The sequence below is a fragment of the Cervus elaphus genome, chromosome 5 (genome assembly GCF_910594005.1).
Source record: "Cervus elaphus chromosome 5, mCerEla1.1, whole genome shotgun sequence".
In the NCBI taxonomy this organism is placed as follows: Eukaryota; Metazoa; Chordata; class Mammalia; order Artiodactyla; family Cervidae; genus Cervus; species Cervus elaphus.
In genome coordinates, this window is record NC_057819.1 from 81337444 (window position 1) to 81352410 (window position 14967).

Below are 14967 nucleotides of genomic sequence, written 5' to 3' on the forward strand. Positions count from 1 at the left end.
AGCTGGCTTTGGTGTGGACTCCCGGTGGCCATTCGTGCCCTTGCGGCCCTGCTCCAAAGAGAGGGATGAGCAGGGTATCCTCCCAGGCCCAGCGTGGGCAGAGCTGTTATGTCAGCCATCCTGACGCTGGCCCTGTGGTCAGCGCTGCCAAGAAACCTTGCCTTGTCCACAAGGCCCAGATAGTCAGGCCAAAGCTGGAACTCTCTGGGGCCCAGAAAGAGAAGGATTTACCCCCCAACTTGGTGGGTCCTGTCTGAAAAGACTTTGAAGGATCTGTGTCTTGGTCTCATGTGCCAGGGCCTAGCTTGGTGGGGTTTTTTTTAAACTGAATTGAAATGGTGAGACCTTTGCCGGCTGGATCAAGATCCCAACCATAGGAACACCTCCGATTCCTTTCCTTTTGTGTCCTGGATCCTGGAAGAAAAGTTGGGGTGGCCACCTCCCGCACTCCACTGTCTTGCTGCACTCAGACTTCTGATCGCTGCCCCCTTTTCCAAGCAGGATTTGACATAGCCGCACCCAGTCTTGAGCTCAGTGGTGAGAAGACCACAGAGCGGCCAAGGGCCTGGCTCCAAGCTGGTGGGTCCAGGGCCGATCCCCGCTTCTCCCTGGCAGAGTGGTCACAGCTCCCCTTTTACCCAAGACCCTGGTGGACGGTTTTCTCTCTGTTCCCAGGGAGTTGGTTTGTGGGCAGCCTGGTCCACAGCCGGAGCCCCCTTTCCCGTCACGGGCTAGTGACTAGAAGCTCTGAGAGGGTGGAGCATGTGTGTTCAGTTCACTGCTCTGACCCCAGTGCTTAGAACAGTGCCTGCGTGTAGGTACTCAGTGAAGATACTCAGTGATAGGTACTCGGTGAAGGTATTCAGTGATAAGTAGGTACTCAGTGAAGGTACTCAGTGATAAGTAGGTACTCAGTGAAGGTACTCAGTGGTAGGTGCTCAGTGAAGGTTTATTGGGTAGATAAGGAGCTAAGAGCAGGGTGGGAGTTATGGAGACCCCTCACGTAGGTCCCTGCACAAGTTCCAGGTGAGCAAGGGCCGTGTGGGCCACAGCTCAGAAAGGCCCCTGGAGAAGGATGCAGGGTCAGGGTCCCCAGGTAGAGCTTTCTGCTTCCTGCTTCCCCAGAAGAGCCCCAGGACTCCAGCAAGCAGTGCCTAAAACCATGTTCTCCGATCCAGCCATGTTTGGGGAAGCACTGGAAGTTTCTGTTGTCTAGGCTATGCGCAGACAGATGGCTGGCATCTCTGGGGCCCAAACGTGAGAGGAAGAAGGGGGCAGGAGGAATAGCCTGGAGCAGCGGCGGGTGGGTGACCTCGCCCACCCTCGAAGGGACCCTGGGCAGCTCTCTGTGCCTCCTGGAGATGCAGGATGTGCTGGGGGAGGGGGCAAGAGTGCTCAGAGCAAGCACAGTGTAGGAAAATTGTCTTTCCTAATGGACTGTTGGCGATGAAGGACATTAGAGGAGAGAGTTTTACAAAGATGCCCCCCACAACCACAGCCTGTTGGAGCCATAGGAACCTCAGAATTCCCCCATCCAAGATCACAGAAAGTAAGAACCAAGCCTAAACAGTATCTTCTCAAACCAGGAAGGGGAGAGGATCCAAAGAAACAGGTCCATGACCGCAATGGAAGGGCAGTGGGGCCCTTCAGTGTGACTTAAAGCCGAGGAGGCCCCAAGGCTCCCTCTCAGTCAGGGGTTCTCTGCCCCCACAGCGCATCAGAATGACCTGAAGGGACTTACAGAGATCAGGACGGGGCCCCTCCTGGTTCTTTGCCTACTCAGGCTCCCTCAGCCGCTGCTCTCAACGGAGACCCTGCTGAGGCTCTCACAGGAGATGGCCACGAGGGTTAGATCCCATCATAGCCTCGGGAGGCCCTTCCCTTCTGCCAGGGCAGCGGGGAGACAGGCTGTGCAGATGTGCGCTGAGGTTCGACCTTTTAAAAATGTTGAAAGCCTTTGAACCAAAGGTTCTCCCCCTTGGCTGCACCCAGGGGATCACCCAGGAAACGTTCAAGGGTCTCCCTATCTAGGCTGCACCCTAAACCAGATAAGTCAGAACCTCTTGGGGTGGGACCCAGACCTCAGCATTCATGAAGGCTCCCCAGGTGGGTCCAGTGAGGGGGCGGCGTGTGGATGGGTCCACCAGACAGACCCTTCACTGGGCTCATCACGCTCCCAGCCCGCTCCTGTGGGCCTCTGAGTTTGTGGCCCTGGGGTGCAGGGTCACGGGGGTGGAGGGGCAGCTGAACCTGCAGGCGGCGTTGCCTGTGAGCTCAGTTTACCCACAGCGGTGCCTCCCACACTGCCTCTGGGCATCTGACTGTCATCAGCTCGTGCTCCACTAGTCTGCTGTCGCGCAGACTCCGGGCTGGGCCCTAAGAGGGACACGTGACTCAGTCCCCGCCCCCCCATCAGAAGAATTTGCCACCCAGCAAGAGAAATCAGATGTGCACATAAAAATAACTGTGCTTAGGTAAGGCAGAAACGGGTAAGTGCCACAGAATAAAAGTAGGTGTGGGGTCATAGTAATCCCAAAAAAAAAAAAAAAGTGCCATCGACTTCTATTTTGCAGTAAAACCTCACAGCTCCAGCAAGTCCAGAAAAAGCATCTCATTCGATGTCAGTGGGATGGCAGCAGCTTTCACTTAGATGGGTTGCTGACACCAGAGGGGTGAGAAGGGCCAAGCCCAGAGGCCCCTTTCCAATGACGGAGGGACGTGGGTTTGTCACCCTCTTACACCAGGAAGACGGGCTCCGGGAGGCTCGGAGGTGGAGGGACTTTAGAGGTCATCCGGCCTGACCTCCTTGCAGGAGGAAGAAGCTGGCTACTCTGACGCAGAGAAGTGGAACATTGGGTTTGATGCCAACCCCAGTGATTCCTCTGTTACCCCACTGGTGGGGTGGAGGGACTACAGACTGATGAGATTGGGTCTTTGGGTCTGAATGACAGCTCCCAGGAGGCGTGGCACCTGCCCCTGCCTGGAGTTCCTTCATTGGTGCTTCAGTCTTCCACCCCCCAAGCATCTTCTTTTTAAATGTAAAATTCTAGAGCAAGAGGAGCATACTACCTTCCTAACACCTCAGTTGCCAGGTAGGCAACCTGGAGCTCTCAAGTCCTGAGATTTCATTAGCAAAACATTTTCCCCCTAATTTACCACTGCAAAATGGGAGGTATTAGGCCACCAGCGTCGAGCCTGCCAGCTTGGCCCATTGTTAGAGCTGAGTGGAATGCACGTTCTCATTCTGAGGTATGGAAGTTTGGTTCCACGGAAATGACAGCATGAAGCTGGGACGTCATGAAAGATTCCAGCCCAGTGTTATCAACAGGGGTTCAGGCCTCCCGTGTGCTAACAACCTGCTGACCCTGTGGCCCAGCATGGACGTGGATTAGCCCTGCCTGCAGCAGAGCCCTGTCTTGAGGGCAGGGCTGATGGCTGGACAGAGACCTGGCAGCCTCATCAGAGGGGCAGCTGACACTCACTGAAGCTTACTTCCTGGCAGGCAGTCGTCTAGGCACTTTGCATCTATTAATCTCCAGTTAATAGCATCAATCTTTTCCACAAATGGAGATAGCAAGGCACAGGAAGGTTAGGAGGCAGCCTGCCAGGAATCACTGAGCCAGCAGGTGGCTGGGCCGGGATTTGAACCCAGACAGGCTCCTTGTCTGCATGGCTGTCGGGCTAACCTGCCTCGCAGAGATGAGACTGGTTGCCCCTTCCTGCGTTGGCCACACAGGCTGTGTTGGGGAGGGAGCCCCTCTCCGCATTCCCGGCCACTGAGGGGATGGTCATCGGGGCAGTGGGGTGCTAGGGTGCCCACAGGCACTCTTGGACCAGGGGCTCTGCCACGCTTGCCTGGCCCTCAGCTGTCACAAGGAGTCCCAAGCACCGCCAGAGCTGCCTAATTCCCTGCAGCCTTGCCCTGAACATCCACTGCCAGGGCAGCCCGAACCCACACCCCTCAAAAATAAAACAAGAGAGGTTTCTCCAGGAGGGAGACTGCCGCAGGTGCCCGCTGACTCCCAGGACCTGGGGAGAGATGCTGAGAACAAGGTGGAGAGGATCTGCAAGGCTCCCTCCTCCTGTTCTCCCAGCTCCCGCAGGTCCAGCCCTGGAAGCTTCTGGTCCTGGGATCCCTCCTGCCATCCTGGAGACAGGCTGCACTGCCTCGGGGCGGCTTAGCCCCGTGAGGGCCCCTGGCTGGAGCAGCCCCAGAGCCTCTCTCTCACACACACACACACACACACACACACACCTGGGGACACACACACACACCCCTCTTTCCTGGATCTGTGCTCGCATGTCCCCTGCAAACCCCACCACCACGGAGAGCCACTGGCCTTGGAAATGGCATCAGGGGCTTAGCTGTTCTCAGCATGTTTGAGATGACCAGTGAGGCTGGGCAGCCTAACACAACAGGAGTGGTAGCAGGGAGCAGGAGAAGCGGGCCCAGAAGCCAGCCCCGCGCGGGGCGCTGGGACAGCAGCCTCCTCCCCGGGGCTTCCCAAGGAGGCCAGGCTGGGGCCGGCGCTGTGGCCCTGTGCTCTGAGGGCGCCTAGCTGTTCAGGGCACACCCCGAGGCTCTCCCTCCCTGCCCCCCGCCCCCTTCTCAACACCTGTCACTCCGCTCAGCCCTGCTTTGATGCTTGAGATTAAATTCCAGCCCTCAGCAGTGTCTGCTGCGCAGTCTCCAGCAGGAACCTTTATCTGAGATTAAGGATAATGGATTTCCTTTCTTGGATAAGGTTTTTTTTTTCCTCCCTCTTTCTGTCAGACTTTCTGTCCGAAATGCTCTCGACTTCAGAAAATAGACCTTTTGTTGAAGTCTTTTTATTGAGTCAACTCCCCTCCCCCAGGTCTGTCCCCTCTCCGTTCCTCCCCACCACCACCGTTCTTTTCATGCTTCCGCGGAAACCTGTTCCAAGCAGGCAGTGAGAGAGTGCAAAAGCCTAAGGACCTTCCTCTGTGCCCGCCCACTCCCTTCTCCCCCAGGGTCCCCTGAGTCCTGCTCGGAGCCTGCAGGGGAGCCCGATGTAGAGTTCCGACGGGGAGAAATAACTTGACTTCTCGCTTATTTTCCTTCAGCACTTTCCGCCAGCACCCACATCTCCAGAAATCTAGATCCTGCCCGGAAGAGATGGGGAGAGGACTTGGTGGGGGAGTCCCTTCCTTGGTCTCGGCAGGGGTCATTGCCGTGTACTTTTATTTCACCTGGATCTTTCTTTTTCCCCCTTCAACAGCCCTATTACCATATTTAAATGCAAGTATGTCTCTTTTCATTGGCATTTGCAGTAGCTTAGCCTGACGTTTCTAGAATAGCTCCTTCCCTTTTGAACTTCTCTCCTCCCCAGTAGTTCCGTGTAGCTAGGGCGATAGTCTTAGTGATTAGTGGGCTTCTAGTTCGCTGTGTTTGGGGAACGGCTCTCTCCTTTCTCTCCTCCCCTGCCCCCCACCCTCCACAGTGCATGTCCCCCCCACCCCCTCATCCTGTTAGCATTTCCTTATCTGGAAGGCTCAATGGCCAATGCTGAGCTCCTCTGTTGGGCTATTTGCTGCTGGCTTCTAGCACATCATTTAAAACCAGTCACAGGAAGTGGGTCTTGGGATCAGGCCCGTAAGTGTCTGCCTGGAGGCAGGCTATTCCATGCCTGGGGATGGGGGGTGTCTGTCCAGGCTTGGCTGTGTGTACACATGCTCATGGCCAAGAGAAGCCCTGGGGAGGGACTTGCCCTCCTCTTCCTTCACTGGGACCCTCTGCAGCCACACTAGGTCACCCTGTCCTGGAGTTTAGTCCCATTGCTGGGACAGCCTTGCTGCCTGGAGCGCTGTCAGATGAAGCACAAGGGCTTGGTCGAGACCCTGGAGACCCTTCAGTGCCCACTTGATCCAGTCGGTGGAGCTCAGACAGAAGAGCCAGATCTGAACCCCATAATGCGCCGTGGGAGCCACAGGGCTCTCCCCACGTGGGTCCCTGCCGCCCCACACTTCCTCCCCGAGCTGGGCGTCCACGATGCTTCGCCCTAGGCTTGTGACCTTGCTGACACAGAGGTCTGCAGTTAAGACAGTGGGGCAGCTAGACTTGAACCGTCTCCTGGCCAAGGTGCCTGTGGGCCCAGAGGCCATGCCTGGGGCCTCCCGCCTGCAGCTCAGGGATGACCCCCGCCTGTGACCCTGCCCTCAACTCTGGCCAAGCCCTGGGGGATCACCAGGGTACCAGTGTAGGGACACAGAGAGCTCGCCCTGCCCCCGAGAGACGTTCCTCCTAACTCTCTCCCGAGGATTCTGGTGTGCCTTCTAGAACCAGCTTCTGGGGTGACAGACGGGTGGGACTCAGACACACCTAGGGATGCTGGGCCTTCCAGAAGCCTGAGAGCCGCTGATCTGTGTCCCTCCTGAAGGCCCCTCCCCACCCCGTCTTCTCCATGGGGGTGGGGGCCTGAACATGGGACGCGTCTTCGGGGGACCCCAGCAGGCCCCCCTTCATCCCAGCTCCCCTCTCTCCGCCAGGCTTCCCGGCAGCGGCTTACGGACCGGTGGCGGCAGCAGCAGTGGCGGCGGCGCGAGGCTCAGGTAGGGAGGCGTGCGGGCCCGGCGGCTCCCAGGCATGCCCCGTGTGCAGGGACCGTGACGGCCCGGTTGGATCTGTGTGGCTGCGTCTGTCCCCCACTCTCACCACGGCCTGGAGGGGGGAGCCCCACGGTGGGGGGCGGGGGGGGGCAGTGGCAGGCCTGCAGGCCGCAGGGCCGCGAGGACTCTGTCATGCAGATGAGAGAGGTGTGCTTCTTCTGGACTTTGGACAGCCAGCCTCAGGGCGCCCGTGGGCATCTCCCTCCCTGGCTTTTGCTGGTTCACAGGGCCCCCCTGCCTCGCATCTCTGACCCAGACAGAGAAGCTCTAGGTTGTGAAGGGAGGCTCCGAGCCCATCCGCGTGTTCCTGCCCCCTCGACCCCTGCTGCACTCCACAGGTGGGCTTGCTGACCCGGCCAGACACCCCCACCCCCAGTCCCTAAGGGTCAGACGTGGGCCGAGCCTGGCCCAGGGAGCAAAGCCATTCTTCCTGAAGCTACCGTACCATCCCAGGCCCACTTCTTAGCGCAGACCCAGAACTCCGGGCACTCCAGCTGCAAGGGAACTGGGGCTTCTCCTCCCACGAGGCTGCCCAAGTCACTGGGTGTCCAAATCCCACCTCTGACAAGGTCTGGAAACCCCGGGGTGAGGCGGGAACCTCTCCCCGGCGGCCCTGTGGGCTCAGGCCAGAGCTGGGCCGTCGCCCCTCGCCCCCAGACACTCTGCCTTCCTGAGCAGGCAGGGCTTCCGCTGAGCGCTGTGCCCCACGAGGTCTCCAGGCCTCCCCCAGCCGCCCAGCCCCCCAGAGGACCCTGCACCTCCTAGACCCAGGAGCCACGGTTGGTAGCTGTGTTCCCACACCCTGTGGCCAGGGAGCTGGAGAACCCAAGCGGGTTCAGTCTGATATCACAGGGCTCGGAGGAGGGTGGGGCGGAGGGTGATGCTGGTGAGGGTACCACGAAACGGGCCATCGAAAGCCTAGAGGGCAAAGGCCGCAAAGACCCAAACCCTCGCGGGTAAGAGACTGGCACAGTGAGGCCCTTTGGAAACGTCAGTAAAAATCCGTTCCATGCAAACTGGCACTGCCTCGAGCTACAAAGGACCCCCTCCCCTGAGCTGCCCACTGGGGGCTTGTTTGGAAGGGCTGGGGAATTCTTGGGGCTGCTGAGGGCCAGTTAGCCAGAGCGTTGGGCCTGCGCGCCGGGCACCTTTCCTTGGCTGCCCCCTGCCCAGCCAGCCTCCAGAGCCCCCCCGGCCCGTGGGCCAGGGCCCCTTGGTCCCCCTGCCCTGGGAGCGGGTTGCCCAGCTGCCTCCTGGCTCCTGTTCCGTTTGGCTTTTTAACTTGAGCACTTTTTGGTACCAGTATAAACAAGCCTCTGTCCTGCCTGTGCCTGGGAGGAGGGACGACTAAAGGAAACGAGATTTTTTATGCTATTGGTGGATGTCTCCTCCGCTCAGTCTCTTACTGTAACTTGGATTATGAAACTAAACTTTAACCCAGAATTAACCCTGCCTCTCTCCCTGCCCCCCTTCTCCTTGACTTCATGGCAAGTTTAAAGGGCAGCATGGGGTTCTCTGTGAGTCTGAAAGTGGTCTCCCCATGGCCTCTGCCCCGCTCTGCCACACCCGCCCTCTCGCAGACCCCCAGAGCCAGGCAGGAGTCCCACCCCGTCCCCGCTAACTCCTAACGCCAAAGGTCAGCGCCATCTCCAGCCACACCTTTTTTTTTTTTTTCAGGATCAGTGCTGTTTTATTTGTAGCCATTTCCATAGGGAGCCAAGTCTCCCACAGGCCATTCTAGGTCAGCCATGCTCATCACCACACTGTTAGTGAATTCTATTCAGGAGTGTGCTCCCAGACCCCCTGCCCACAGCAGCCTGGGTTAGTTACTGCAAGGGGCAAACCCTCAACTTGCAGGCTTGGCCAGGAAGCTGCAGGGCACCCGTCACTGCTGCCCGGGTGCCTGAGGGCGATGACCAGGCTGTGTCGACCAAAGCCAGAGCTGTTACTGGGCTGTAAGACATGTGCCCACATGTGGACAGGGTAGCCTGCCCCCCCTCCCACTGAACCCCTTTGGACCTGGAGCAGGGTTACACAGCTGGGGAAGGAAGATAACTGCCTGCCGCTCCATTAGTGCAGTTTGACCCATAAAGACGCTCCTCTCCCCTCCGCCCCCCGCCCTTTCCCTCTGGAACATGGTCTGGACGCCAGGTCTGGCAGGATGGCCCATTGCTGACCTCTCATCGTGGCCCCTGGCATTGTGACAGAGGTGTGAGGGCTGCACAGTCTGTGTGCATCGCCCCGGGTCAGCGGGGGCTCCCGGAGGGCTGACCGTCCGCCTCTCCCTTCCTGTGCTCCCGCAGCCCTGCCGCACTCACCCCAGCCCCTCCCCAGGCGAGAAGGGTGTTCCTTCCGCCCGCACCCCCACCCGGAGCAAGCGCCTGTTGGAGGGCATCACTAGCGCGCTGCCTTCGCTGGCAGGGAAGGGCGGGCTCAGGCAGTCTGCGCAGTGCCGCCCCTAGCCGGGTCCCACGCCGCACCCGGCTGGGCGCTCCCAGCAGCGGGGCGCGGGGCCTCTGCGCCCCAGGGGTGCCCAGGCTTGGCTGTGAGGGGGCAGGCCGACTGTGGAAGGCCCTCGTTTCACTTTCGCTTTTGTCTAGCTCCACCGTTTTGTGTGGTTTTCCCCTTCCTCGTGATGACACGCAGGGAGCTTCCCGAGCGGAAGCGCCTGCGGAGGGCCGTGGGTGGGGCACAGCTTTGGATTCGCTCAGCTTGGCGACTGCCTCTGTCAGGGTCGGGTTCCCGGGTCGGGAGCCCTGCGCCCGGGCCAGCCGGCTCCTCCCGGCCAGCCCGTCCCGGCCCTGAGGTGGGTGGGCCCGGTGACCCCCCGGGAGGTCCCGGCGACTCCTAGATGACTTCACTATCAGTGTGACTTTTCTGTTACCTTCACCCGGAAGTTTGACACGTCATCTTTTCTTGTGCTCAGTCGAGACTTTGTTTATTTTGATCGTATCCATTCAGTTCCAGTGGTCCCATCATGACCCCCCCCAAAAAAACCCCTAAGTCCAAATTGGCAAAGGACTCCACTGACAGGTGAGGGAAATGGGTCAGATTTCCAGACTATTTGATTTCTGGGTGGCATCTCAGGTGGGTCTGTGTATCACTCTTAGAGCTTCCGGCCCCCCCAGCCCTGGCCTGGCCCCAGCCCCCGCCCCCCCCCCAAGCCAGGACCCCTTACTGCGCTTTACACTTGCCAGCTTTGTTCCCATCTAGTGACATGAGCTCCTGATGGTGGTGAGTGTGAGAGTCACGTTTCTGTTGTCTTTTCTCTTGCTTGGTTGGGGCTGCGGTGAGAGTGTCTCTGAGGCATACTTTCCCGCCTCTCTTACACTAGGATCTGCACACCTCCTCTCAAACACTCTTCTGAGCACGCTCAGCGGGAAGGTTTGTCCACACTATTAATCCTCTCTCAGTGTCCAGCTTCCTGTTAGTACCAGCTGGTTTGCATGTTTTTGCTTGTTCAGATGAAACAGTTCAAGAAACAAACTCATATCCAACTCTCGAGAAATGTCTTTTTTTGTACACTTTCGTTTTCGATTTTTTTTTTATTATTAGTTACGACTCCAAAACACCTGTTGTCCAGTAAAACATTTCACACCCCCTGCCTGTTCTTAGACTGTATGTTTCTGTGGGACTGAACTAAATGCATGCACTGTAGTAGATGTTCTGGTAGCCGTAGCCGTAGTTGTAGAACATGCATTGTTGAGTTGATATTACAGGGCCTCGGACGGCTCGGCACAGCCCGACTGTCTGCAGGATAGCGTGGGGGCCAGGGAGAGAAGGGGCTCCATATTTTCAATGTTGCCGAAGGGCTTGGATCCATGTTCTCGCCATCCGCCACCACCACCTCCCCTCACACTCCCTGTTCCCCCAGTCCGGAACTGGGTCACCACCCTCAGCTGTAACCTTCCCAACCGAGATCTCTCTCGATCGTGTCCAACTGTAGCGAACGAGGATAGAATCCAGGTTGCAAGGAGTCTTAGGGTTCTTCCTTGTTCTTGTCTTCCTCATGGTTCTTGGACAGATCAGGTCTTTTCTCACTTGGACAGATCTAACAGCTGGGCTCCTCCAAGCCCTCTACTCTTATTAGAGTCCTTTCCCAGCTCACCTTCAAGGATACAGGTTGCTGTGGCAGTCCTGTCTGCGTGGCTAGAGGGGAAACGAAATATGGTAGGGAAAGGGATTCAGACCTTGAGATCCTCGGTCTGCAGAAGGAGGGGGGTGGTACTTTTGGTCCTGGTGAAGGTTGGCATTTGTCCTTCTGGTTGGTGAAGGGAGAAGGGGGTACAGGGCAGGTGGGGTGAGAGAGGTAACGTTCCTGGTTTGGAGATTATTGGCACACCTTCATGAGGAGGGGAGGGAGGGAACCAGTACTATCCAAAGAGGAGGCCATAGTTTGCCTCCATCTCCACAGGAAGACGTCCCAGTCCTGCAGCCTCTGCCCTGGGCTCAGCGCGTGTGCAGTCAGCCAGCTCCAGGCAGTGTGTCCCCTCCATTTGTGGTGACGAGTCATAAGACAGAACAGAGGTCTCTTGGAGCTTTGGGAGATGACCCTAACCTTTGTAAGTTGATGGAAGCAGTAGCTGCCACCCAGGACCCGCTCCGAAAGCAGGTCTGATTGGTGGCTCTGACACAACACTGCAGGCCACAGAGGTGGGCTGAACCTTCAGGGTGCAAGTCACCTATTATCAGGGGAGACAGAGCCCCAAAGTCACAGAGCCCAGGAAGTCCCCAAAACAGTGTGAAGTGAAAATGCAAAATGGTAGCCTGTGGAGTGTGGCCCGGTGCGGGGTGGGGGGGTGGACCAGCATTGAATGTGAGCAGGCGGGTAGTCCAGATTGAGGGCCCAAGGGGCCCGAGACCCGGGAAGGGAGATCTGGGAGGAGCCAGCCTTCCAGCCCAGGCTTCACGGGGGTAGACATGGGCCAGGGCAGAGAGGAATGGCTGGAGCTGGCAGGCTTCGGGGCTGCCGACGCTGCAGACTGACCCAGAATGGGGAGCAGGAGAAGAGGGTAGGGACAGAAGGAAGAGAGAGCAGAGAAGTCTCCCCCCCTGTCCCCCCACCCCCACCTAAAGCCTGGGTCTGGCTCTGCTGGGAAAAGGGCTTTGCTGCCCTGCGGCTGGACATCCTGAGTTTGCGTTCTAGGAGGTCAGGTGAGCGAGAGTAACATGCAAGTCTGGGGATAGAATAAATAGTTGACGTTGAACCATAAAATGAACTCTTTGGGGAGGAGAGTAGGTCCCAGGCCTGCCCTGATTTTATCTTGGGATATTCTTCCACGTCCCCAGTGGACTCCTCTGCCTCCTATGCGTTAGGGGCCGAGGGTGTTCTCACACGCCTCCAGCTGCTGGCAGGATCTGGGTTTTGTGTGCGCCAGATGCAGCATGAGCCTCAGGGTTCCATGGTGTTGCTTTCAACAAGCCTGTTTCGAAGGTTTGCTTTTTGCAGGCATCAGGGCAGGTAAAGGCACGTGACACTTCTTGCCTTCAGTGGTCTGAGCATCTAGATCCCTTCCCGAGAAAGCCCTTATTTCCCATGATGCGTTGTTTCCGGCACTGTCAGCTCCTTTTTAAAAGGGAAAATGGACCTTTATTTTTGAAGGTGGCTTTCCTGGGCCTCCGTCAGTAGGATCCAACGTCCAGGAAGCGGGCGGTGGGGGCTTTGCACTGCAGGCATCTCTCCTTCCCCGCCCAGCCTGCCTTGTGCTAGCAGCAAGCATCCTCTGGGGGTTGTGACCTCAAGATGGCCCATCTGTGGGGAGGGTCATGGGGCCACCCTCTCTCTGGAACAGAGCCAGCGCCTAGGAAAGGGGGAGAGAATCTGGGGCCTGTTAGGACCAGCTGCTGCAGCCAGCCAGACTTCCTCACAAGTTCAGGGTTCCCTGAACATTCGTCTCCCGGTCACTGCCTTGTGCTCTGGGCACCAGGCCCTCGTTTCTCAGTTCGTCATTAACAATCTCCATTTCTGGAGAGCCAGGACTCTGCCCATAAAGGGTCCAGCATTGGATTTCAGTAACCCTGGTGAATTTATAATAATGTGCAGAGCTGCCCGCCTCTAACCTCAGCTTCATTCATTTTCCAAGAGCTTTCGGACCAACTCTGTTGAGGATAAAATAATTCAGCTCTAATCAATAATTTTGTAATAGAAATACCGTGCACTTGATAAATCAACTCTGGTGCAATTAGTGACTAGCCTCGAAGCCCAGATCTAAGAATAAGTTAATCCTAAAGTGAATGGAGTGGGAGCATGTTAATGGTATTTTAAATTAGCAGAATTATTTTCAGTGGGTGACACACCCGTGCCGCCCCCCTGAGCTGGTTGACCCCCTCCCACGCTGGCTCCGGAGGAGGGGTGGGAAGAATGATGCCCCTGAGCACTCAGTAACAGTACATATAGCCCAGTGGACGGCGGCTAAGGAACCCCCTCCTGGTACTCTGGGTTGGGTGATGGAGGCACTGCAGGGTCTGGGGAGCCCCAAAAGTTGGTGAACCCATGTGCTGGTGAGAAGAATCGATAGAGCACCTGCGCGGGTGCAGCATGGTTCCCGGTGCTCCTGCAGAGCTTAGACCGCCACGTCTATACCACAGCCACCCCGTCACGTGGGCAGGAAAGCGGAAGATTCTGGCTCAGTTTTTACACGTTTGCTTTTATGAGAAAGCTGGGCTGCAGAATGGTTCCGTGACTTATCCAAGGTCACACAGCTGGTTACCTGGTTAGCGAAGCTTTGGTCAAGGGTAGAGAACCCTGAACTTGAACCCAGGTCTTTGGCTGCCTTTAAGCAGCCCTGTGGAGGAACTGTGTTTGTTCATGAAGGACTCATCTGCCGCCTGAACACCCTGTGCCTGCAGGAATGTCCTGGGAAAGGCCCACAGCCTCGGCTGCCAGCTCTGTGTCAGGACCTCATGGTCCAACCTTTCAGATGTAGATTTCAGAACCAGACCCCGGGCACATCTGCCGTGGATTTAAATCGGCAGATATTTATCGTGTTTAACAGCAGTAATTATTATTATATGTGACAGGTATCATCCTAGGCCTTGATTCAAGGTGCTTTGAGCTATCTCAGAAAGCCCGGCTCTGAGCAGTTAAATATTATAGAGGATTTATTGGCTGACATCCTGGAAGCTCCGTGGAAGAGTGAGCTTCATGTGTGGTCTGTTCAAGGCTCATTCTCTGCAGTTGTCTTACTTTTGCCCTCCCTCTCCTTTCAATACTGTCTTTTTGTTGGGTTCCTGTGATAGCAACGTGGTAGCCACAGTTTCCTGCTTCATAGTATCCTCCCGGTCTAGAAGAGGGAGTCGAGTGGTCCCGATTTCTAGCAAAAGTAGAACTTTGTGCTGTTTGGCTAAGACCTGGGTTACATGAACCAATCAATGAGGGTGGGATCCAGACCCTCTGAAGAGCTCTGACACAGTACAAGAAGGGTGGATTTCCACAGGGAAACCCAGGCGCTGATAAACGGGGGCACACGAGAATGATGCTGGAGAGACAAGCGGTGGATGCCCTTTGCAGCCCTGGAAGCTCCTAGATGAATACAGGGCACAGCCTCTGCCCTAGAGGCTCTTCCAGCCTAGCCCGGAGACTAACGTGTGCTTATAATATGATGCTTAAGCCCAGAAAAGAAGGAGCACAGAGGAGGAAGTGATTAGCTTTGGGGGGAAGGCAAGGAATGTTTTACAGGGCAGTGAGTGTCCCTACTTTTGAAGGACAAATGGGAGTTCCCCAGGGAGCCTAGGGAAAGCAGCTTGTGCATAGCCGCCAGAACAGCAGAGTGTTTCTGAAGTCCTGCAAACCCTTGGCTCTGGCTGGAAAGTGCTAACGAGCCCAGATTCACCTGGGTAACTGGGAGCCTCAGCAAGGCCTGTAACCAAGAAGTGACATCAGATTTCTATGCTAGACAAGCCTGCCAGCAGGGTGGATTAGAGAGATGAGACAGGAAGCAAAAGGGCAAGTGACAAACCGTGAAATTGTAAACACTCCATACATGTTCATATATAGGGCCAATAAGAGATGCGGTGGGCGTTTCACTCTTACCATTAGCTGATTAACTCCAAGCTCAATATCATGCTGACAGGGGGGACAGTGGGAGGCTGCCTAATGGGAAGTGGGGGTATAGGTGGATTCAGGCTAGAGTCTGGGAGAGGGAGACCTTGAAAGCCAGATTGCTATAGTCATATTTATGGGAGAGAGGAGTTCATAGTCTTTATGGCAGTGGGGCTCACTAAGGACAGAACCAACAAAGGGAGACCAACCAACCCAGCCTGACGCCTGGTCCCTGGGGCTGTGCTCTGTGACCTGGGGGAAGGGGAGGAGAGCAAGGCAGACCCTGCAGAGATTCTCCT

The 14967-nt window shown here is 56.8% G+C and overlaps 1 protein-coding gene across 7 annotated transcripts in view; it reads left to right on the plus strand.

Annotated features, from left to right (window-relative positions):
- MSI2 (musashi RNA binding protein 2) overlaps nucleotides 1-14967 on the plus strand; it is a 399485-nt gene that overhangs the window by 363860 nt on the left and 20658 nt on the right. For 4 of the 7 annotated variants that reach the window (XM_043902743.1, XM_043902744.1, XM_043902745.1 and 1 more), the window contains exon 11: nucleotides 6508-6570. In XM_043902743.1, the coding sequence (XP_043758678.1) occupies nucleotides 6508-6570 (63 nt within the window). Of the gene's footprint in view, nucleotides 1-6507; nucleotides 6571-9961; nucleotides 10012-14967 lie in introns of all 7 variants that reach the window. The other 3 variants (XR_006341155.1, XM_043902746.1, XM_043902748.1) reach the window with 1 other exon arrangement.